The sequence below is a fragment of the Camelina sativa genome, chromosome 18, assembly GCF_000633955.1.
Source record: "Camelina sativa cultivar DH55 chromosome 18, Cs, whole genome shotgun sequence".
NCBI classification, from domain to species: Eukaryota; Viridiplantae; Streptophyta; class Magnoliopsida; order Brassicales; family Brassicaceae; genus Camelina; species Camelina sativa.
The window spans coordinates 13236452-13258567 of record NC_025702.1 but is presented as its reverse complement, the minus strand read 5'-3'; the positions used below and the strand labels follow the sequence as shown (position 1 = coordinate 13258567).

The following is a 22116-nucleotide window of genomic DNA, read 5'->3' as shown; positions in this document are numbered from 1 at the left end:
GCCCAAGATATTTTTCCTTCGGCATTTGTATTCACAAACATGGATTTTCTCTTTTGGAGATTTACAGATGTTCTATCACATGAATTCTTTTCCTGGATTTTGTGGTATATCTGGAAAGCGCGCAATGATAAAGTTTATAGTAATTTGGATTCAAATCCCCTTGCCATTATGCGCCTAGCGGAGGATGAGGCGAAGGCATGGATTCTGGCTCAGACTGATGATGTGGTTTTGGACCCGGATATTCCCACTGCGGCTACAACTGGTGGACGTGGGGTCTTCGGGATTCCTAGGGCTTTTTCGAGTTATACTTGTTTTGTAGATGGTTCTTGGAAAGCTTTAGATGCTTATGCGGGCAGAGGATGGTTTTGCACGTCGCCCTCGAGTGTTTTCCCTATTGTGGGTGCAGCCAACCTCCGTCGCAGTCTCTTCCCGCTACATGTCGAGGTTGAAGCCCTTGTCTGGGCAATACGCTGCATGATCGGGGCAGATAACCAATCTGTCATTTTTCTTACCGACTGCTCCGACTTAGTGAAGATGGTGTCTTCACCTTCAGAGTGGCCAACTTTTACGCCTTATTTGGAGGACATAGAGGCGGATAAAGAGGAGTTCACTTCTTTTTCCTTGGTCTACGTTCCACGCTCTCAGAATGGTAAAGCGGATAATGTAACGCGAAAAGTTCGCATAGTTCCACACTTAGTTACCTATGTAAAAAAAAAAAAAAACTAAACTTTAAACCCAGACATAGTGTATATTTTTAGAAGTTTTTTTCCTCTCTTAATTATTACTTCAAACCTTGTCCAAAATAACATTCTGAACCAAAAAAAAAGAAGATAATTATTAGTTTGCCAATTTTCGCTTGGAGATAATGTTAAGATTTACAAAACGGCAATTTTTGTCCTAGGCAACTTTGCTTGCGTATTAAAAATAGTGAAAAGTCAAGAATTCAAGATTGTCTTCGTTTACTATAAAAGTTATTTTGTTTCTCTCCTAAAAGATCATCAAACAAAAACTCCTCCGAAAAATGGAGAAGCCAAAACCCAAAACTGTCCAAGAGGTTGTTGCAGCCGGCGAAAGACTACCGGAAAGATATCTCTACACACCCACCGGCGATGGAGAACGTGATCAACCTTTCAACGGTTCGTCGCAGGAGATGGAAATCACGACCATCGATCTTAGTCTTCTCCTCTCTTCTTATGATGTCGGTCGAGAAGAGTTGAGTAAACTTCACTCGGCGCTATCTACATGGGGCGTTGTTCAGGTTTTAGTTTTAAACTTCTAACGCTCTTATAAGCCATGATCAGAGCCATCTGATTCCGTAAATGTTTCTAGAGTAATCATGAAAATTTTGATATCTTGTTGAAGCAGGTGATGAATCATGGAATCACAGAAGCGTTACTCAACAAGATTTATGACCTAACGAAGCAGTTCTTTGCGCTTCCGACAGAAGAGAAACAGAAGTACGCGAGAGAGACTGGTAGTTTTCAAGGATATGGAAACGACATGATACTGTCGGATGATCAAGTTCTTGATTGGGTCGACCGCTTGTACCTCATTACTTACCCTGAAGATCAACGACAGCTTAAGTTCTGGCCTAAAATCCCAATCGGATTCAGGTAAAAATCCATAGGACCAGGGCCGGTCTAGAAGACAGGCGGGTTAAGCATCATCTTAACGACACCAATATTTTTTTTTAAAAAGTTTAGAGCCACTTAAGTTATTTTTATTTTATAATAATAAGAATTTCGTGTTTAGGAGACAATTTAATACAGTTTTAAACATTTTAGAAATCAAATAGGAGGACAAAATGTTCTTAAACCGGGTTACCATTTTTATTGGACCGGCCTTGCATAGGACCTCAGCTTTCCTTTAGATTTTGGTGATTTTGACTAGCGTTTCTTCAGGGAAACTTTACAAGAATACACAATGAAGCAACAGCTAGTGGTTGAGCAATTCTTCAAGGCATTGGCTAGATCTTTCGAGTTAGAAGATAACTGCTTTCTAGAGATGCATGGAAAAAATGCTACGTTGGAGACAAGATTCAACGTGTACCCTCCATGTCTGAGGCCGGACAAGGTTCTTGGGCTTAAACCGCATTCTGATGGCTCGGCCTTTACTCTTCTCATACCGGACAAAAATGTCGAAGGACTTCAGTTTCTCAAAGATGGGAAGTGGTATAAAGCTTCAATACTCCCTCATACAATTATGATCAATGTAGGAGATACTATGGAGGTAATCAATCAATTAATCATGATTCACTTTTATATGCAAGTATGAAAAGAATAAGAATATATTTACACATGCATCTATGATAGTTGAAGATTGTTTGGTGTGTTNAATCGGATTCAGGTAAAAATCCATAGGACCAGGGCCGGTCTAGAAGACAGGCGGGTTAAGCATCATCTTAACGACACCAATATTTTTTTTTAAAAAGTTTAGAGCCACTTAAGTTATTTTTATTTTATAATAATAAGAATTTCGTGTTTAGGAGACAATTTAATACAGTTTTAAACATTTTAGAAATCAAATAGGAGGACAAAATGTTCTTAAACCGGGTTACCATTTTTATTGGACCGGCCTTGCATAGGACCTCAGCTTTCCTTTATATTTTGGTGATTTTGACTAGCGTTTCTTCAGGGAAACTTTACAAGAATACACAATGAAGCAACAGCTAGTGGTTGAGCAATTCTTCAAGGCATTGGCTAGATCTTTCGAGTTAGAAGATAACTGCTTTCTAGAGATGCATGGAAAAAATGCTACGTTGGAGACAAGATTCAACGTGTACCCTCCATGTCTGAGGCCGGACAAGGTTCTTGGGCTTAAACCGCATTCTGATGGCTCGGCCTTTACTCTTCTCATACCGGACAAAAATGTCGAAGGACTTCAGTTTCTCAAAGATGGGAAGTGGTATAAAGCTTCAATACTCCCTCATACAATTATGATCAATGTAGGAGATACTATGGAGGTAATCAATCAATTAATCATGATTCACTTTTATATGCAAGTATGAAAAGAATAAGAATATATTTACACATGCATCTATGATAGTTGAAGATTGTTTGGTGTGTTCATTTTCAGATAATGAGCAATGGAATATACAAGAGCCCGGTTCATAGAGTGGTGCTTAACAGAGAAAAGGAAAGGATATCTGTGGCAACGTTTTGCAATGCTGATGAGGACAAAGAGATTCAACCTGTATATGAGCTAGTGTCTGAGGCAAGACCAAGGTTGTACAAAGCGGTTAAGAAGTCTGAGAAGACCTTCTTCGATTACTATCAACAAGGTCGTAGACCGATCGAAGATGCATTGATCTGAAAAACATTCAGTCTCCTTTTAGTATCAACAAATGCATATGTTTCTTTAGCTACTTGACCCTTGTAACCAAGACTGTTTCTTTCTTTGTTGGAACGTGAGATTGCAATAATATCATATTAGAGTTTGGAGTTCATCTTCCCAAAACAAATTAAGCCTAAAGATTTTCTAACTTGACATTTTGGGTCTATCTAAACTGTTGTTATAAATATGGTGCTTATAAAGATGATGAATCTACTAGTGACGAAGGTAGTACTCCTGAACAGAAGTAATCAGATCCAAAGAGAATTGGGAAAGATGGAGTGATAAAGATTAAAGTACAACATGACCTTGAGTCTAGGGGATTTTTTGTTCTTTGTTTCATGAAGTTCTTTTTAGGCGCTCGAGCTCAAATTAACATATATTTGGGCTTTTACGGACTCGAATCAAAGAGAGCCAAGCTAACCTGGTGCAGATAATACTCTTAGACATCAATTACTTTTTGACTTCTTGACATGCAACATTGTATTCTCTCAAGAGGCATTACATGATTTACTTTACAATAATGTTTAGATATAAACAATAATATCAAGATCAGACTTTTCTAATAAAGACAAAGTATATTTTAACACATGTAACAACTACGGCACTACTTCACCAACTAAGCCACCAACCCACAGTAATAAAAAAAACCTAAAACACCATTCACGCTTTCACAAAGCACATTCTCAATCGCAGAAATTTTCGAGCAAGAAAACAAGAAAAAATAAAGTTGCTTTAATTATCATCTGAAACGCTACAAAAAAAATCTTCTTTTGGCGCTCTTTGAAATCTTTATTTCTTTTTGTCTTCTGCTTGTTTCGGCAATTTAGGAAAGCAAAATGGGCAAAAAGTTTCACGCTTTCATGTTTCCATGGTTCGCTTTTGGTCATATGACTCCGTACTTACATCTAGCCAACAAGTTAGCTGAGAATGGTCATAGGGTTACTTTCTTGCTGCCTAAGAAAGCTCAGAAACAGTTGGAACATCACAATCTGTTCCCAGAAAGCATCGTCTTTCACCCTCTTACTATTCCTCATGTTGATGGCCTCCCTGCTGGCGCCGAGACCGCCTCGGATATCTCCATCTCGTTAGGGAAGTTTCTGACCGCAGCCATGGATCTCACACGCGATCAAGTCGAAGCTGCCGTACGTGATTTGAGACCTGACCTGATCTTTTTCGATTTTGCTTATTGGGTTGCGGAAACGGCTAAAGAACATAGAGTCAAGAGTGTGATGTACTTTGTGATATCGGCTAACTCCATAGCTCATGAACTTGTCCCTGGTGGTAAATTAGGAGTACCTCCACCTGGTTATCCTTCGTCAAAAGTGTTGTACTGTGAGCACGATGCTCACGCCTTGTTGACTTTTTCCATCTTCTACGAGAGGCTTTATCACCGGATAACAACAGGTCTTATGAATTGTGATTTTATCTCGATTAGGACTTGCAAAGAAGTGGAAGGTAAATTCTGTGACTATATCGAGAGTCAGTACCAGAGGAAGGTTCTTTTGACAGGTCCAATGCTTCCAGATCCAGACAACAGTAAAGCACTTGAAGATCGATGGTGTCACTGGCTGAATCGGTACGAACCCGGCTCGGTAATATATTGTGCATTGGGAAGTCAAATCAATCTGGAGAAGGATCAGTTCCAAGAACTCTGTTTAGGAATGGAGCTCACTGGTTTACCGTTTATTGTAGCGGTAAAACCACCAAAAGGCGCAGTGACAATCCAAGAAGCGTTACCGGAAGGGTTTGAGGAGAGAGTGAAGAATCGTGGAGTGGTTTGGGGAGAATGGGTGCAGCAACCATTGATATTGGCTCATCCATCAGTAGGCTGCTTTGTGAACCATTGTGGGTTTGGATCAATGTGGGAGTCTCTAGTGAGCGATTGCCAAATAGTCTTGCTTCCATATTTGTGTGATCAAGTTCTTAACACGAGATTGATGACTGAGGAACTCGAGGTTTCGGTGGAAGTGCAAAGAGAAGAAACAGGATGGTTCTCGAAGGAGAGCTTAAGTGTTGCGATCACCTTGGTGATGGACAAAGATAGCGAAGTAGGGAATCGAGTGAGGAGGAACCATGCCAAAATGAAGGAGATTTTGGTTAGTCCTGGATTATTAACGGGTTACACTGATGAGTTTGTTGAAACTTTGCAGAATCTAGTCAACGATCCAAATCTAGAATGAAATAAATTCATTATAAAGAAAGAACGTAACAGCTGTCACAAATAAGGAAATTAGCCATGAAGTCGTGTTGTTATTGTTTTGTCTTTTTCAAAATTGTAATAGATTTGTCTTTGTTCAACGTGTCTTTTTTTATAGAAGCAAGAATGCGATTTTACTTTCATGAACAAGATATGTATTAGTCTCTATAATTATTTTACTTTAGTGCCAAGGAAATAATTTCTAGTATGTTCTAATAAGAATGCTCTTGTAAATTTTGGAACAAGTTTTTATAACCAAAAAGAAAAAAAAAAAGAAAAAAATTATAGTCTCTATAATAAACAAACCGTATCTCATACCAAACTAAAGGAGCATCTGCTTAGTCCTGGATTATTGACCTGTTACACCGATAAGTTCCTAGAATCATTGCAGAATCTAGTACATGATACAAAATCTAGTGTGAAAAGACTCGATATGAAACTAGACCAAGTAGTTGTCTAAAATTGCAATTCTTGATTCAAATTTTTTTTTTTTTTTAATTACTAGGAGGTTCCAAGTCTAGGCGCATTTTATATGGTCCGTTCCCAAAATTTTCTTATATTTTTATAACCATAACAAGAAATGAAGAAAACTCCTTTCTTTGTATTAGTGAATGTCTCAATGACTTCAATTACAGATTGCAATTTTATATTCAGGCTGCATGAAAGCAAACAAAGGAAAAAAAAAAACAGAAACAAGACTATATATTGGAATCTTGTCTGTGTTGAAACAGAATCAAACCCATGAGGTTGATGAAGATCCATGTCCATTGCTAACAAAACAAGCGTAAAGCTCGTCGAAGACCACTATTTCATCATCGTGACGTTCTTCACAAGAACCTAGATTAGAATTACACACAGGAGAATCATGATTTGTGAACAGAGCAAGCTGGTTCCTCGATCTCTTCAACTCATCTTGGAGAAACTGCACTTGATGCTCTAACTTTGCCTTGTCGGAGAGAGCTGCTTCGAGCTTGGACTGAAGAGTGCAGTGTTGGAGCTCGAGAGACTGAGTCTTGGACCTGGCTCGTTTGTTTTGGAACCAAACTGCGACTTGTCTCTGAGGTAGACCTAGCTTGTTCGACAGTTGAATCTTGAGATCTGGCTCGAGTTTCTTGTTCACGGTGAAGCATTTCTCCAGTTGTCTTAGTTGCTCTTGTGTTAGCCTCTTTTTCTTGTTTCTGCTCTGACTCTGAGAATTCTCCATCTTTCGTTATTCTTTGTTGTGCTATGTCCAACGTTGTGGCTACGCATGCATATATATATACACACACTCACACGTACAGACACATATGTAAACATTGAAGCGTCCTATGTAAAGATACAAATTTACTAAGATTAAATTTTTGGGTTATAAGCTTGACATAAATTATAGTATGTATATTAACTTATAGCTAGTAGAGTTTTTAATCTTAGCTTGACAGCTAAGTTACAAAGACATAAACTTATGTTGTCCAAGTTACTATTGCATTGATAGAAAAGAAATTCATTTTAAAATGAGAAATCGCTCAATGCATTTGCATATTTAGAACGAAATTATAGTCACTAGTACAAAATGGATAGAAAGATTAACACAAGTCACAAGATAGAGGAGTGGGTTTATGTAGAAGGGGGGTCATATGGGAATCAAAGGCCCAATTCACTGTTCCTGAAGGACCCACTGTACTATTTAAAATAATGAATTAGGACTATTATGAGAAAATAACTATTCAGATTAATTAATTAAAATAAGTTAGCTGATTAAAAAGTGTTCTTCTCAAATACATGCATGTATTCACGTGGGCTGGTCGTATCGTACCTACTTAAATTTAATAGCATTATCATCAAACCAAAATGTTTATTAAAATAAAAGTACGAACACTTTTTTGTTCTCTTTGGGACAATGCATCTTGTTTTAGAGTTCTTTCTTAGGCCTTAGCATATCAGAATCGTTAAGTACTTTATAGCCTTTTTGAGATACGCCTTGTTTTGTATCGTAGACAACGATCTTTTACAAATTATGACCAAATATGTTGGGCCTTGTCTGATTCTTCAACTATTCTAATTACAAATATGTGTTAATAGACCTGGCCAGTGGCCATATTGCACGAAACTACTCTATAATTAAGTTTGATAAATTATTTCTTTTCAACAAGTATGTATATGTATATATTTTTAAACTTAAGAGTTGATGTTATTACAGTAAAGCTAATTTTATATCAAAATTTATAAATAAATAAACACTATACGATATATGTATCTGTGTGTTTTAAAGCACACTTTAACCTTGCATAGAATTCAACTATGAGGTTGGATCTTGAGCCTTGGCATGTCTGAGATAGAAACATTTGATCCTTTTGAAAGCTTCTTCGATCGAAATTGCATCGGCCGCAAACGTTATCCTCAGCCAGTTCTTCAGCCCCACGGCAGTCCCTGTTTAGCCACATCCATCCACACACACAAAGTAATATATCAAAAACAAAAAGGACTACTCTCAAAAATTGTAATTTCATAATATCCTTACCGGGAAGAAGGATGACTGATTCTTCTCTAGCTAACTTGAAACAGAAGTCGATATCATCGCTTACATCTTCGAGTAAGGAGAGATTCAGCTTCACCTGAACAAAGTAGACAAATCAAATATATAATTAAGACCATACATATGTGACAATTTGTGAACATTTTTGTCACAACGTTATATATTGCCTCACCATCATTGCCATGGATCCTTCTGGTCGATGAGAGGAATCAATGCAAGGAATCTCCTTGATCCAGTCACAACAAATATCCGAAGAGTTCTTCAACGAGTTCAATGTTTTCTTGAAGAATGATTCATCCGTCTGTTCCAAAATCGTGGGAACCGCAGCCTGATGCACAACATAATCAAGAACAAGATTAATTACTCAAGATCACTAATAGGGATTGCTTTTGAAATGTAAGTAATATTTATACTGTACATACCTGAATAAATGTAGCTGGTCCACCAAGAATATCAAAGTATTTTTTAAACCGCTCGATGATCTGATCCAAAACGAACAAGATTAAGTATATAAACCTCTCTGCATCATCGATTTCTTAAAAGATTGACGCTATCTATTACGAACCTTAGGGTCTTTAAACGAGCCAGAAGGATCAGTGGTCACAAACCACCCGAGACGCCAACCAGGAACTATCCATCTCTTTGATAAAGAGCCAAGTGTAAGTACTGGAACAATAGATCCAAACACACCCATTGGCACAAACGGTTTGCTACCAAAAGCAAGATGACCATAAACTTCATCAGCAATCACAAGAAACCCTAGCCTTTTCGCTGTTTCCGCAATCTACAACACAAAAATGAAAAATAAAACACAAGTTGTATACATCAAATCTCAAACAAGAAACAACAACATTGGTTATACAAAATCTCAAACCAACCTTCATCAAATGGTGGTAACTATAGACATTCCCACAAGGGTTACCAGGGTTTATAACAACCAAAGCAACCGTGTTTTCGTCTGCAATAGACTCAACAGCGTCAAGATCAATCTCCCATCCGTTTTCTGGGATAAGATCGATGTAACGAACCTCAAGGTGTCTAAACTTAGCACAGAGCTCATAGATTGGGAAACCAGGTCTTGGTAGCAAAATATTAGCCCTAGGACGAGCCAACATAGCCAATGCTACATCGATCGCTTGCGTGCAACCTGATGTAATGAACACATCGTCCTGTGACAGTTTGTATGGAAGATCACGTGATAGATACTCTGCTATTGCTCTGTTTTATCACCAAAAAAAAAAAAAATGTTTTAAAACCAACCGAAGTACTGAACCAATAATATAAAGCAATTTTAAATAATAAAAAAATTGAAAATTAGTGTAGCAACTATTTTCTAGCAAATTTCATTATTAATTTGATTTTTCATAAACAAAATATTGCATTATTATTTTGGTTTTTAATAAACAAAAAGTTTTAGTTTTTTTTTCGCCACAAACGTTGGTATTTCTACAGAAATTGTAAGAAATTATCAAAAAAAAAAAAAAATACAAAAGAAATTGTAAAATTCATAACATCAGCCAAAATTAAGATTCGGTTCAATTTCTGGTTCAGTTAATTATATTCGGTTTATAGTTAAACGAACCGAAATTGACATCCCTACCTACTACCCTAAGTAACATCAGCACCACAAGTATTAGAGAAAGACAAAAACAGAGAGAGAGAGAGAGATGGTGAAAAGACGAAAGTAACCTTCGGGATTGGGGAAGACCGACGGTGGGAGCATAACCATGGAACTTGTTAGAGAGCAGAGAATCTGAAACAGCTTGAAGAGAGACTTGCGTTGTACGAAAACAAGAGTACAGAGTTGGGTCTCCCATTCCAAGCGATATAACTCTCTTTCCTTCTTCTTCTGAGATGCTTTCCATTAGCAAACTCAGAATACCTTTGATTGTGATTGTGCTCGTCGTCGTCGTTGCTCCTCCATTCTCCATCTCTTCTTTGTTCACCCAATTTGGATGATTTGTTCTTTGTTTGAGTTTGTTTCGGTGCAACTCGCAAGATGAAGAAGAAGAAGAAGAGGGAGGTTTTGATTTGGTGTGTTTGAGAGTGAGAGATTTGCCAGATTGGAGAAGAAAGAAAAATATGTGGTTTATCTTTTACAACCAGTTATTTTGTCTCCTTCATATAAAACCATTATTATATAGGACTTGGAGATGGTTGAAATTAGGATTTAACCCAAAGTATTTGTTTTCATTATCGAATCGCACTTAAATATTCTGTTAATAATATCCCAAATTGAATTAGGATACGGCTGTAATATTAGTTTAATTACTGAGTTGCACCACATATATTTTAAAAAATTTCTCAACTACTACTTTCTAGTTTCTTTACCTATTGATGTCCAAATCGATCACAATTAGAATGTTTTAGTTTTATGAAAAGAAGGTCGAAATTCTCTTTTATTGATCGATACCGAGGCACAAAAGGATGAATTACAACATAACTAAGACGAGTTAAAAACAACGGGTGAAAGACAATAGGCGAACTGTGAGCTCGTCAATTCTAACTTTGGAGAAGAGAGCTTGTACTTTTTATCCATATTCTTTCCCTTTTTATGCAACTCCTCTCACAAACGGCCGTACACCCATATTTATAGGGAATTGTATCAGTTTGTCCCCAGAAAATACCAAAATACCCCTCCTTCCCTAAAAGTTTATTTAGGCTTTTTCTGAAACAGCCTTTTTGTTGGGACGAGGATCTACCCATAACACTACCCAGTTAATACAAAAATGATACACATATTAATTACAATATGAGGATTTATTCAAAAAGAAAAAATATTGTTTTCTTACTCACGATGTCAGAAATGATAAGCACACACGCTTAATTCGTAACTTCTGTGAGGTTTCTCTTTCGGGTTTCAGATAAAATATGCAACAAACAATATCAGATTTGATATATACAAGAAACAATGAACAATTTTGGTTGAGGCTAATGTTATTCTGAATAACCTAGCAAACAAACGACACAAATATTCCTTGTTCCTTTTCAAAAAAAAAAAAAAACAAATATCCCATGTTCGAATAACGAAAAAAAAAAAGAATACATAATTAAACATGGTCTAATCACCGATTCGAAAAGATTATGGACTTCGGCCTAGAATATTACGGTAATCTAAGAAAAAATATCCCTCTGAGGCTCTGACCGTTGAGGATCATTTCAAACCAAAAACCTTAAAAGAGAAACGAACCACACCCACTTTATGGTTAGTAAGATGTTATACGATTATTTGAGTTTATTATTGTGGCTTTTGACGAACGGAGCGATGAAATGGCCACGTATGATACGACAAGGCATATAAGATAATAATACCAAAACATATTTTGTGAAGATGAGATTGATTTACCCCATACGTTTCTTCCAAATCTTTACGTGTCGTGCTTTTGGTACGCAAGCTTCTATTTGTCCTCTCTTCTTCCCTCTCCTAAACAGCTAAACTAACTAAACGAAAAAAAAAAAAGTTTCGCCATTCGTATTCGTCTCCTTATCGCTGTCCGATTCAAGAAGACGACAACTCATCGCAATAATCTCATATGTTTCAATTGTTAACGTATTCCTTTCTACATCTACGAACTACGATATGGTGATTTGATGATATATGCGTACTCATTATTTAAGTTTTCATTGATTTTCAAACTAAATATGATAATTGCAAAAAAAAAAAAATTGTTTGGACCATATTCAAAGCTAAGTCTTAATTTTCTTGTTTTATGTAAACTTCAAAATTATGTGGTTAACTTAAAATTATAAAAGAAATTAGTTCATACTCACAAAATTTGATAGACAAATGTGTGACGAATGTTATATTGGCATTGAGGCCTGACTCAACAATGTTTCGACCACGTTCAAAATAAATATAAACATTATTTGTATGCAAATATATGATCAGATACTTGTATATATCTAACATAGTCCAAAAACAATTTTATGACAAATAAAAAAACATAGTCCAAAACTACACGTAAAAGAAGTAAAAATATGGGTAAATATATACAAAAATGACAAGAGTAAGAACTCAGTAGATGCTGCTTATACATAGACGTACAAGAGTTATTCGACAACTAATCAGGTATTTATATTTTAGGTGTAGCAGTAGTGTACTAACTCATATGTTATTATATAAAGTTAGGTTTTGAAAGTTAGTCATTAACAAGATTTTGACATGTATCAAGTTATCAATCTAATATTTTGACATGTGTAAATATTTAATAGGAAGAATTTAATTACAACAAAAAGAAAATATTTTATTTTAAAAAATATTAATAAAATAAAAATATTTACATCCAAGTTTTAGCTTTGGCTAAAGTTGGCCACATAGGTCTTAAAATTTGGACATCCTTTAAAATTTGTCATAAGCAAGTTTACAACCCTAGATGACTGATCATTTTTTTGAGTTTTTAGGTGGTGATAGCGTAAATACCGTTGTACTTGTAAGTTTGCCATTGTAAAGATTTTGCAAGGAAAAAAAAAACAAAAGGTGATTTTGCAATAACATTTCCTCTTTTTCATTGAATATATATAGACATATATCTCTCTTTCTCTCTACTGCAGTCACCCTTAGGCCCTAACTGGACAGTCTGTAACATCCGCGAACCAGAAATTATATTTGTGGTATGAGTGTCGATCGACACCATGGGTGTGTCGATCGACACCATCATTTCCAATTTCGATTGGTTTGTTTTAATTGTTGTTTGGTTCGGTTTGGTTCAATTGGAAATCCCTAAACCAAGTATATAAGAGGAGAAGCGACAAATTAAGGGTTTGAGGTTGTTTTGTTTTGTCGCCGTTGAGAGAGAAAAAGAGAGAAAATGAGAGAAAGTGTTGGAGAGCCTTTGAGAGTGTTCTTGAGAGACTTTTGTCTTGTTCTTGGTGTTTTTGGAGAGATATGTGGCTGTGGAAGGGAGAGCTGTTATTGGGAACGAAAGAGAAGCTTCCTAAGGTGTTGGTTCCACCGTTTCTTATTCAAACCTTCCTGTAAAAGAGGTGAGTGCTTGACCATGGCTGATCTAAGCCTGAGATCTCTTGTGTTTGGTTGTTCCTTGTCTATTTGTGGTGTTTGCTTGCTTGGGTTTGTTGTTTTAGTGATTCCCATAGGTTCCTGAGGCGATTGGGAGAGTTTGAGACAGTTTCGTGGTGATTTGAAACGGAGGTTCGACGTTCGGATTCATGCAGATCGCGTCTGCAGAGTCAGTGTCGATCGACACCAGTGTGGTGTCGGTCGACACCCTTTTGTGCTAGCGTCGATCGACACCAATCTGGTGTCGGTCGACACTACTTTTAACCGTTTGTGAGTTGCTTGTTTGATGTGTTGATTGTGTTTGTTGGTTCAACTTAACAATAGAATCTTAGTTGCTTGTGTGTATAGCCCGGTAGATGGGAGGATGGCCTCACTATGTATTTTTAATAATACTCATGCATTTCAATATGTGTTTGTGGTGCAGGTAAAGGCAAGTGTGATCGTGGAATCAGGGCGATGAGGAGAAGGATGTTCTAGAGGCTTGAATGATTGTGGTCTAGCTATCGTTAGGTTGCTAGTGTTGAGTTGATAGAACATTGTAGGATGTTGGAACTTGGTTATTGCATTATTGGTTTAATGGAATTGTTTTGTTATCCGCTGTTGTGATTGTTGTTAGGTTGTTAGTGGATATGGGATCACTAGTGAATTAATATTTAAAAAAAAAAAAAAGAACGGTTGTTTCACACTCAAACCAGTCAATGGGCCACTAAGTCTGATGATAGGGATAATATGGCCTTTAAAGCCCATTATGTATAAACCATAGTCATTAAACCATTTCGGTACGTAATACATATAGAAGCTACATCATTGAGTTTTTTTTTGGTTTAGTGGTTTTTCATTGTTAAACTTTGAAAGAGTTTTTAAACTTCCACCTAACGATAAAACATTACTATCAAAAAAACAAAAAAAAACATAAGAGGTTTTGTGATTCTGCAAATTAACGATATTGCTCAACATATTTTTCTAAAATAGATAAACAAACCGGCTTTTTATAATAGAAATGCATGCAATCTTTAAATCATATAAATAAACCAAACGAAAGAAGCACGAACTCAATCAGAGTAACTTCGATCCTGCTACATTACTTCTCGAGATAAAGAGACTTCCAATTCAAGAAAATAAAAGTAAAAGAAAACAAAAGAAAATAATACACGTAAAACAAATTTATCTTATACAGGTTAAAATGCAAATATGGGGTTGTACTATGGTCTTGAAGAGTGAAGACGCGTTGCATCAAGTTGCAAAACAAAAGAAAAGGAAAAAAAAAATAAGAGAGACGTTGCATCAACAGCTAGGTTTTAGGTGTAAGGCTATCAAAGGGGACCAAGAAAAAAAAACACACCGAAGAAGTGAAAATTCCAAATATCTCTATACTTTTTGTTTACAAAATAATAAATAAACATGTAAATTTATGGATTTAATTGCGAAATGATAATGTTTTTGGGAAATATTTAGGTAAAGAACAAAAAGTAGGCATGTAATTGTTCTTAATATAAACGAAAAGCCTCTCTCACCATTATGATATTATATAAAATTAGCATACGATTTTATCATTCATTTGGCACATTTTTGTGTGTGATATGTGTTAAACCGTGCTATCATTTTTGCGCATGTGAATGATGTGATTTTTTATATAAAATATCGTGGCATTTCTTCAAATAATAGTTTCTGCCGTAGGATTAAAACAGTAACATCATATATATTCGGAAAACAGCAAGCAAGAGAATGGGAAAAGGGCACTTTATAAACGAATTATTCTCTTCTTTTTTCTTTTAGTTTCTTCTATTTTTGTGCCTAAAACTCTAAAAGGTTTACATGTAAACGTACAATTTCAATGTGATGATGTTTGACCGAATCTACATATATAGTTATTTCGTGAGACGACATGAATAAAAATGATTTTGGTTGATCTTTGCATTGATCTAAACGACGTGAATCAACATATTAGTGCATATAACTCCGCGGCCATATAAAACATCAATTAATGAGTGTATTTCTCTACATCGTTGTGTATTTTAACGAGTTTAACAAAGGTCGCTCTATTGGTATAGAAGAAATAATGTTGTTTGGCGGAGTAAAAGTTAGAAAAAAAAAACATAGATTATGGATTATTTGATAGAGCTGACATACTATGTAGTAGGAAAGGGCCGGGAGCTATGATTTCAGTACAGGTGAAGGTGCAAAGTTGTACTGACGATTTTCTCCCCAAATTAACAAAAGAATATATGAACATGCAAAGTTTACGTACGAGTTTAAGTTGTAGACGCTAGAATTAGGTAATACAACAAATTGTGGGTATTTGTGAAGGTTATATTGAGTAATATGTGTATTTCTCTATTGAAAAACGAAAAAAAAAAACAAGAGTAATTGAAATTGACCAAATTAAACTAAAAATAAAAGTTTTGATGCACTAAATTTTGATGCTTACTAATCCGAATGAAATTCAAATTAGGTCTGACAAAGATTTGTAGATATAAAGGGTAAAGTAGAGACGATAACACTAAAAACAAAAAAAAAAAGTTATAAACTCATTGTAATTTGGAGTGGTTCATCAACTGTAACTCGTTAACCAATATAAATACTAACGCATAAAATAATTTATGTTTACGTACAAATGCTGAATATTTGTTTAGTGATCAAATTATCTTGCAATAAATACTAAATTGAGACCATCATTTGGTTACTAGTTACTAGTAATGTGCCATCAGGTTATTCGATAAAGACGTTCAATTTAATTAGTTGATGCCTGGTACAATTGCCTTAAATCTATTACTATTAAATGACAGTATATCATTTATAATTACAGGAAACTGAGTTCATGTAGTGATATAGTTCTATCTCACCTGCTACTTTCCTCACCTACTCTTCGACTGCTTCAGCTTGACCATCGAGAAAACAGATAATTTGATTATTTTGTTTTGGGAAGACTATCTGAAGTAAGATCCTCCGTCGAAACATAATTTTTTTTTACAGTGTGTATTATTTTTAAAGAAAATGTTGACCTGACCACAACAAATGTTAAACATAGATTGGGCTATTAGTTTACTCAATTGAGTAGGTCACAAGTGAACTGTTTGTTAATACTGTGTTAACCCCCTGCATTTATTTTGCTATCATTATTTCTTATTGCCCTTTGTTCATTTGCTTTGCAGTTATTAACATTTAACTCCAAACCCTTAGCGTCACCTCTTTAAAAATCAATAAAAGTTTGGTAATAAATGATAGACACAACAAATTTCATGGTAGCCAGATCTTTTTCTGTGGAGAAAACCAAATCCATTTTGGTGTTTTGAACACTCGAAAGCAACAAGTGACACCCATTAATCTCAAATTTGGCGCAGGGTGCATATTTACAACGTCATCTATTCAACTTACAATTTGTATATACTATTATTGCTTCTGCTCGTAGCTTTGTAATATCTATTTCTCCAAATATATATCTGTAGCAATTTACTTACAATAATCTTTAGACAGGAAAGGATATTTTTAATTAGATTTAGTTACTGTCATTTGCTGATATGTCTAAACCACTGGTCTAAACAGACATATAGACCTAGATAGTAATAAATATTAGCAAACAGTAGTAGCAGGTGTAATAGTCTTAGTAGCATGTATCTGATAATCATTTAAATGTACGATTATTACTTTTACACACTTCACAAACTTTTTTTTTCTTTTCTGAAATTAGTTTACACATGATAAACTCTGCGCCCTATTATGTGTCGTTTAAATTGCATTTTAGTGTTACTTTTTTTTTTTTGACCAAAAGTGTTACTTTTTTAAGTGTGTTTTTCTTTCACTCAAATTAAAGTTCAAATCAAGATTTCAAATTTTTTAGTTTCTTAAATGTCTGATTTATAACAATTAATATTGAAACAATGTATGGGGTATAGTATAGTGAAATATTGCCATAAGAAAATTTATGACGATATAAAACCAATTTGTCTGATTAGTAACCGTAAAAGATGGTGGTACAATAGTTAACACTTAACAAAAGTTTACAAATAACTTCTATCAGTAACGTTATAATAATTTGAATAGTAGATTTTCCTTAATCCAAATTACAATTACCAGAAAAATATACTTAGACATGAAATATAGTAAACCAACCTTATTTTCTTGTCTAAACGGCTAATGTACCTTCTATATCTATTGGGTTATATTACTGCTTGTTGGTGTCTAGATCGGTACAATTAGAGAGTTTTAGTTCGGTGTTTGGAGGGTTGAAGTTCTCTTTTATATATGAATAAGTCGGACTACAATTAATAACTACGAGCTATAAAACGACGAGAAGGAAACAATTATCAAGCTGAGAGCTCGTCGAATCGGTACTGCAAGAACCTGTTCTCTTGTACGAATTTCTTCCCCGTTTTTCGTGTCATTTCATCGTACGCTGTACATTAACTATTTATGGATACCTGTGTCGGTTCGTTATCTGAAAAGACTAAAATACCCTGTTCAACTTATTAATTTCCTTGGGTCTTTTCTACACTCGACCTGTTGTTGGGGTGAAATTCATTCGTAACAGTGCTTACAACCTTTCTTTTGTGTTAGACGATTGTTTTAATGCAGCCGATAGACAGAGAGTAATAAACCTGGATAGTTTACCGCAATGATAACAAGTTATATGTACTAGTATATGTTTACAGCAGAACTTTAATTTAATCACACTATATATATAGACTATAATTGAACTGAACCTTAGTATTTAATATGCTAACATCCTGGTTAACGACTAGACCTGTCAAGTACGCCTAACACTTGAAGTTAGATATGTAAGGTAACAGTTGAAGTTTTACTTAAAATAAAAAACTTTGTTTTTCAAAGTAACAGAACTAGAATTTAACAATAGTACATGAAATTTACTTGTATTCATGTCTTTTTTGGTAGATTTGTAATAATCAAGAGAAGAAAAGAGAAGAAAACATAATTTTTAGATCATCAAGAAAACTGAAAAACAATATCTTCTCTGTTATATCCTGTAGCTTTTTTGATTCAATTATTGTTCAATCTCTCGTTGTGTGAAAAATAATGAATGACATACAAAATGATTTTTGGAATTCTATTTTATTTGCTGAGCCTACTACAACTGAAGAAATGAAAAGTAATTAAAAACCATCCGAAGGAGTAAAAAAAATGTAAAAACCGAAACAAAATTAAAAAGAAAAAGGAGAGGAGAAGGTGGTGGCGTGTAGTAACGAAGTCTCTGTCAATTTTTTTGATAAATTAATCATGTACTGTGCTGACACTCCAAGATTTGAAACAGCCTTATCGATATAATATCTATTTTTTATTATAAAAGATATTGAAAATCTTCACTTTCCAAATAACTAGTGTAAATGTCTAATAATGTCTCATTTACTATATTATTACTATTGTTTCGATTAGTCATTGTATGTACAATAAATAATAATGTACCCCCAAACATAGGGTTGGGCAAAATAACCGATAACCAAATAACCGACCGAAACCGAACCGAAAAAAACTAAACCGAACCGAACCGAAATTCTTCAAATACCCGAATGGTTAGTAAAAATCTATATCCAAACTAACCGAAACCGAACCGAACCGAACCGACAATTAAATGGTTAACCGAAATATCCGAAAACCTAGAAGATATCAAATATTATATACTTAATATTATGCAAAACTATAAAATAAACTTAAAATATAAATTATTTCTAGATTCAAAACAATTAAATATTTTAAATAATCAATATATGTAAATGTTATTATTTTGAATTTACAAAGTTAAATACTATTTTGTAAAATTGAATCAATATTTTTCCCTTTTTTGTATTTTTGTTATTGTATATTTGGTTAATTTTGGTTATATTCGGTTAGTTTTGGTTATATTTGGTTTATTTGGTTAATGTTAATATAATTTATGTTAGTTATGGTTATTTATTTAAATAACCAAACCGAAACCGAACCGAAAGAAACCGAACCAAACTAAACCGAAATTTCATAAATATCCAAATGGTTACTATATTACTATATCCAAAATAACCGAAACCGAATACAACCGAACCGAAACCGAATGGTTAACCGAATGTCCAGGCCTACCCAAACACATAATACAAAAAGAAAAAAAAAATCAAGTGTCTAGACATAAAAGAAAGAAGAGTAATTGTAAAATTAAAAGATACAATCTGAATCCTCTCTTTTATTTTCATCTCTGACAGAGAATACCACTGCACTTTTTCTCATGCACGCACGCATACTCAGATAGAAACAAGAGCCCATTCCTCGTTTCTTTAATTATTATTATTATTTTTTTAAAATATAGAACTTCATGATTAAGTTTGTATTACCTTCATAAAAAGAACTCTCGAGTTTATAAAAAAAATAGTATATCGATAAACTCAAAAATATGATGTAATAATCTGCTTTGGCTTTGCTCTCTTTACTACAAGACAAGGCAGAGAAAACCACAGATTCCTATGAAAGAGTAGACGTACCTGTCTTTTTATTATTATTTCTACGACTTTTTTTATTTTTTATCTTTGAGATTTATTTACTTCACTACCAAAACCACAAAAAAACCTTCCCTCTATTTCGCCGTTTTTGATTTACCAAATCCCAACGTATAAAAGAAAAATAAAGAAAACTAGAAAAACAAATTAAAAAGAGACATCCATTCACATTATAACCACGTCCCTTACTCAAGAACCATCCATTTATCCTCTTCTTCAAAAACATTTGAGTCTCCCTTAGGGTTTCTCTCTCTCTCTCTCAAACAAAAGCTTTGGATCTTTTCTCTCAATGGACATTCCTTACTACCACTACGACCACGGCGGAGACAGCCAATATCTTCCGCCGGGTTTCAGGTTTCATCCCACGGACGAAGAGCTCATCACTCATTACCTCCTCCGCAAGGTCCTCGACAGTTGCTTCTCAAGCCGTGCCATCGCTGAAGTTGACCTCAACAAGTGCGAGCCTTGGCAACTTCCCGGTAAGAAATCACTAAAACAAACTTAAACTAACTTTCTTATAGTTTCTAGTGATTAATTAAGGTTCTTGAAGTATTTACTTACTCTAAATGTTTCTTAGGGAGAGCTAAGATGGGAGAGAAAGAATGGTACTTCTTTAGCCTCCGTGACCGGAAATATCCGACGGGACTGAGAACGAACAGAGCTACTGAGGCTGGTTACTGGAAAGCTACCGGAAAAGACAGAGAGATTTACAGTTCCAAGACTTGTGCACTTGTTGGGATGAAGAAGACTCTTGTCTTCTACAAAGGAAGAGCTCCTAAAGGAGAGAAGAGTAATTGGGTTATGCATGAGTATCGTCTTGAAGGCAAATTCTCTTACCATTTCATCTCAAGAAGCTCCAAGGTACTTCGATTAAACCCGTTATTTCTTTATTTTTGTTAGATAAAATAAAAGTAAACCCCTAATTTCTTTGATTAATTTATATAAAAATTTTACTATTATGTTTTTTACCTTTCAAGAGTGTGACATACTCGGTGACGTTGATTTTTTTTTTCCTGTCTTGCATTTAATATTGATAGCTGAAAACTGAAAAGGCATGGCTAGCTATTTACTATGGTTATAGTGAGAGCATCATAGATCATAAAATAGAAAAGATCTGCTGTTTTTATGATGTGTTGGGATTTCAATCATAATGGTGTTTTCCGTAAAGCAAGAAAATATTAAATTGTTCTGATAAAATAAAATATTAATAGAAACCTACTTTTGGAAAGCTCAATGCAAAACCCAGAACCAATGCCTATACCTTCAGGATTCTTCTGACCATTTAATTAACTTTACTTAACCAGTAGTTAATTCAACATTCTTCTCTCTTGCAAGCTTTTTTTAAAGCTTCACTCTTTTCTTTCCAAGATCCAATATTGACTTTTTCATCAACATGTTGTATAAATATTTTGACTTTTTCAGGATGAGTGGGTGATCTCTAGGGTTTTCCAGAAGACCGGTTTAGCCAGTTCTGGACCCGGAGGAGGAGGAGGACCAAGTGTTAGCGTAAGCAGCGGTGGAGGTGCGGCTAAAAAGACGAAAGTGTCCTCAACGATTTCAAGAAACTACCAAGAACAACCAAGCTCTCCTTCCTCGGTCTCACTCCCTCCTCTCCTAGATCCCACCGCAACGCTCGGCTACACCGATAGCAGTTGCTCCTACGACAGCCGTAGCACCAACACAACCGTCACAGCCAGTGCAATAACCGAGCACGTGTCCTGTTTCTCCACTGCCACTACTACTACTACTAAGGCCTTGGGCTTAGATGTTAACTCGTTCAACCATCTTCCACCGCCGCCAGGGTTTGACTTTGATCCTTTTCCTCGTTTTGTCTCTAGAAACGTCTCGGCTCTATCTAACTTTAGGTCGTCGTTCCAAGAAAACTTCAATCACTTTCCTTACTTTGGATCGTCTTCTGCATCGACCATGACCTCCTCCGGTAACCTGCCTTATTCCCATGGCGGAGGTGCCCTCTCCGGGATGAATTACTGGCTACCGGCGAATGCGGAAGAGAATGAGACTAAGGCCGGTCTGCTTCATGCTGGACTTGACTGTATTTGGAACTGCTGATCACCAAAGAGGAGTTATCAACTAATAATTGTGTTCTCGTAGGGTTTATAATTTATCTCTAGGATGATTATGGTATTATGAAATATGTATCAAGGAGCTTAATATTGCACCTAGCTTGATGTTCCGTTTTGAATTATGTAGGTTTAAGTGTAGCGCCGGTTGTGCGGAAGGAATATGTTTTATGGACTATGTGTAACGTGCATATGTTATAAGCTATGCTCGTTTTTGTAATGTTTGATATTATGTTAATTTCATGGCTTTTACATATACGATATTTCTCATGATATTTGATAGTGGATACGTTGTGTCCGTGGTTATCATCATCAATCATATATTACCCGACAATATGATTTGATCGGTCGCTTCTACATACGTTAGTTTTCTTCATCAATTGATATGATCAAATGTAAAACACGCATGTAGTTTTTGTTTATATCCTCATAACTAATTTTGATTTATAAGTTATAAGTAACTGTCAAATATTACTTCTCTCGGTTGACTATCACTT

At 35.2% G+C, this 22116-nt stretch overlaps 5 protein-coding genes across 5 annotated transcripts; 3 read left to right on the top strand and 2 right to left on the bottom strand.

Annotated features, from left to right (window-relative positions):
• Window positions 937-3445, top strand: LOC104761428 (codeine O-demethylase-like). The gene is made up of 4 exons (XM_010484507.2): window positions 937-1258; window positions 1366-1613; window positions 1902-2229; window positions 3076-3445. The coding sequence occupies exons 1-4, from the start codon at window positions 1022-1024 to the stop codon at window positions 3310-3312; spliced, it is 1050 nt and encodes a 349-aa protein (XP_010482809.1). The 5' UTR covers window positions 937-1021; the 3' UTR covers window positions 3313-3445.
• On the top strand, window positions 3966-5740 carry LOC104761427 (UDP-glycosyltransferase 79B9). The gene has a single exon (XM_010484506.2). The coding sequence runs from the start codon at window positions 4170-4172 to the stop codon at window positions 5511-5513; it is 1344 nt and encodes a 447-aa protein (XP_010482808.1). The 5' UTR covers window positions 3966-4169; the 3' UTR covers window positions 5514-5740.
• LOC104761426 (homeobox-leucine zipper protein ATHB-52) lies at window positions 6071-6741 on the bottom strand. Its single transcript, XM_010484505.1, has one exon. The coding sequence runs from the start codon at window positions 6732-6734 to the stop codon at window positions 6264-6266; it is 471 nt and encodes a 156-aa protein (XP_010482807.1). The 5' UTR covers window positions 6735-6741; the 3' UTR covers window positions 6071-6263.
• LOC104761425 (probable aminotransferase TAT2) lies at window positions 7631-10176 on the bottom strand. Its single transcript, XM_010484504.2, has 7 exons — window positions 9735-10176; window positions 8924-9263; window positions 8611-8829; window positions 8468-8527; window positions 8218-8373; window positions 8031-8124; window positions 7631-7939 (listed from the first exon to the last, which is right to left on the bottom strand). Exons 1-7 carry the CDS (start codon window positions 9974-9976, stop codon window positions 7809-7811), a joined length of 1242 nt encoding a protein of 413 aa, XP_010482806.1. The 5' UTR covers window positions 9977-10176; the 3' UTR covers window positions 7631-7808.
• On the top strand, window positions 19783-21841 carry LOC104761423 (protein CUP-SHAPED COTYLEDON 2). The gene is made up of 3 exons (XM_010484503.2): window positions 19783-20017; window positions 20116-20399; window positions 20961-21841. The coding sequence occupies exons 1-3, from the start codon at window positions 19828-19830 to the stop codon at window positions 21606-21608; spliced, it is 1122 nt and encodes a 373-aa protein (XP_010482805.1). The 5' UTR covers window positions 19783-19827; the 3' UTR covers window positions 21609-21841.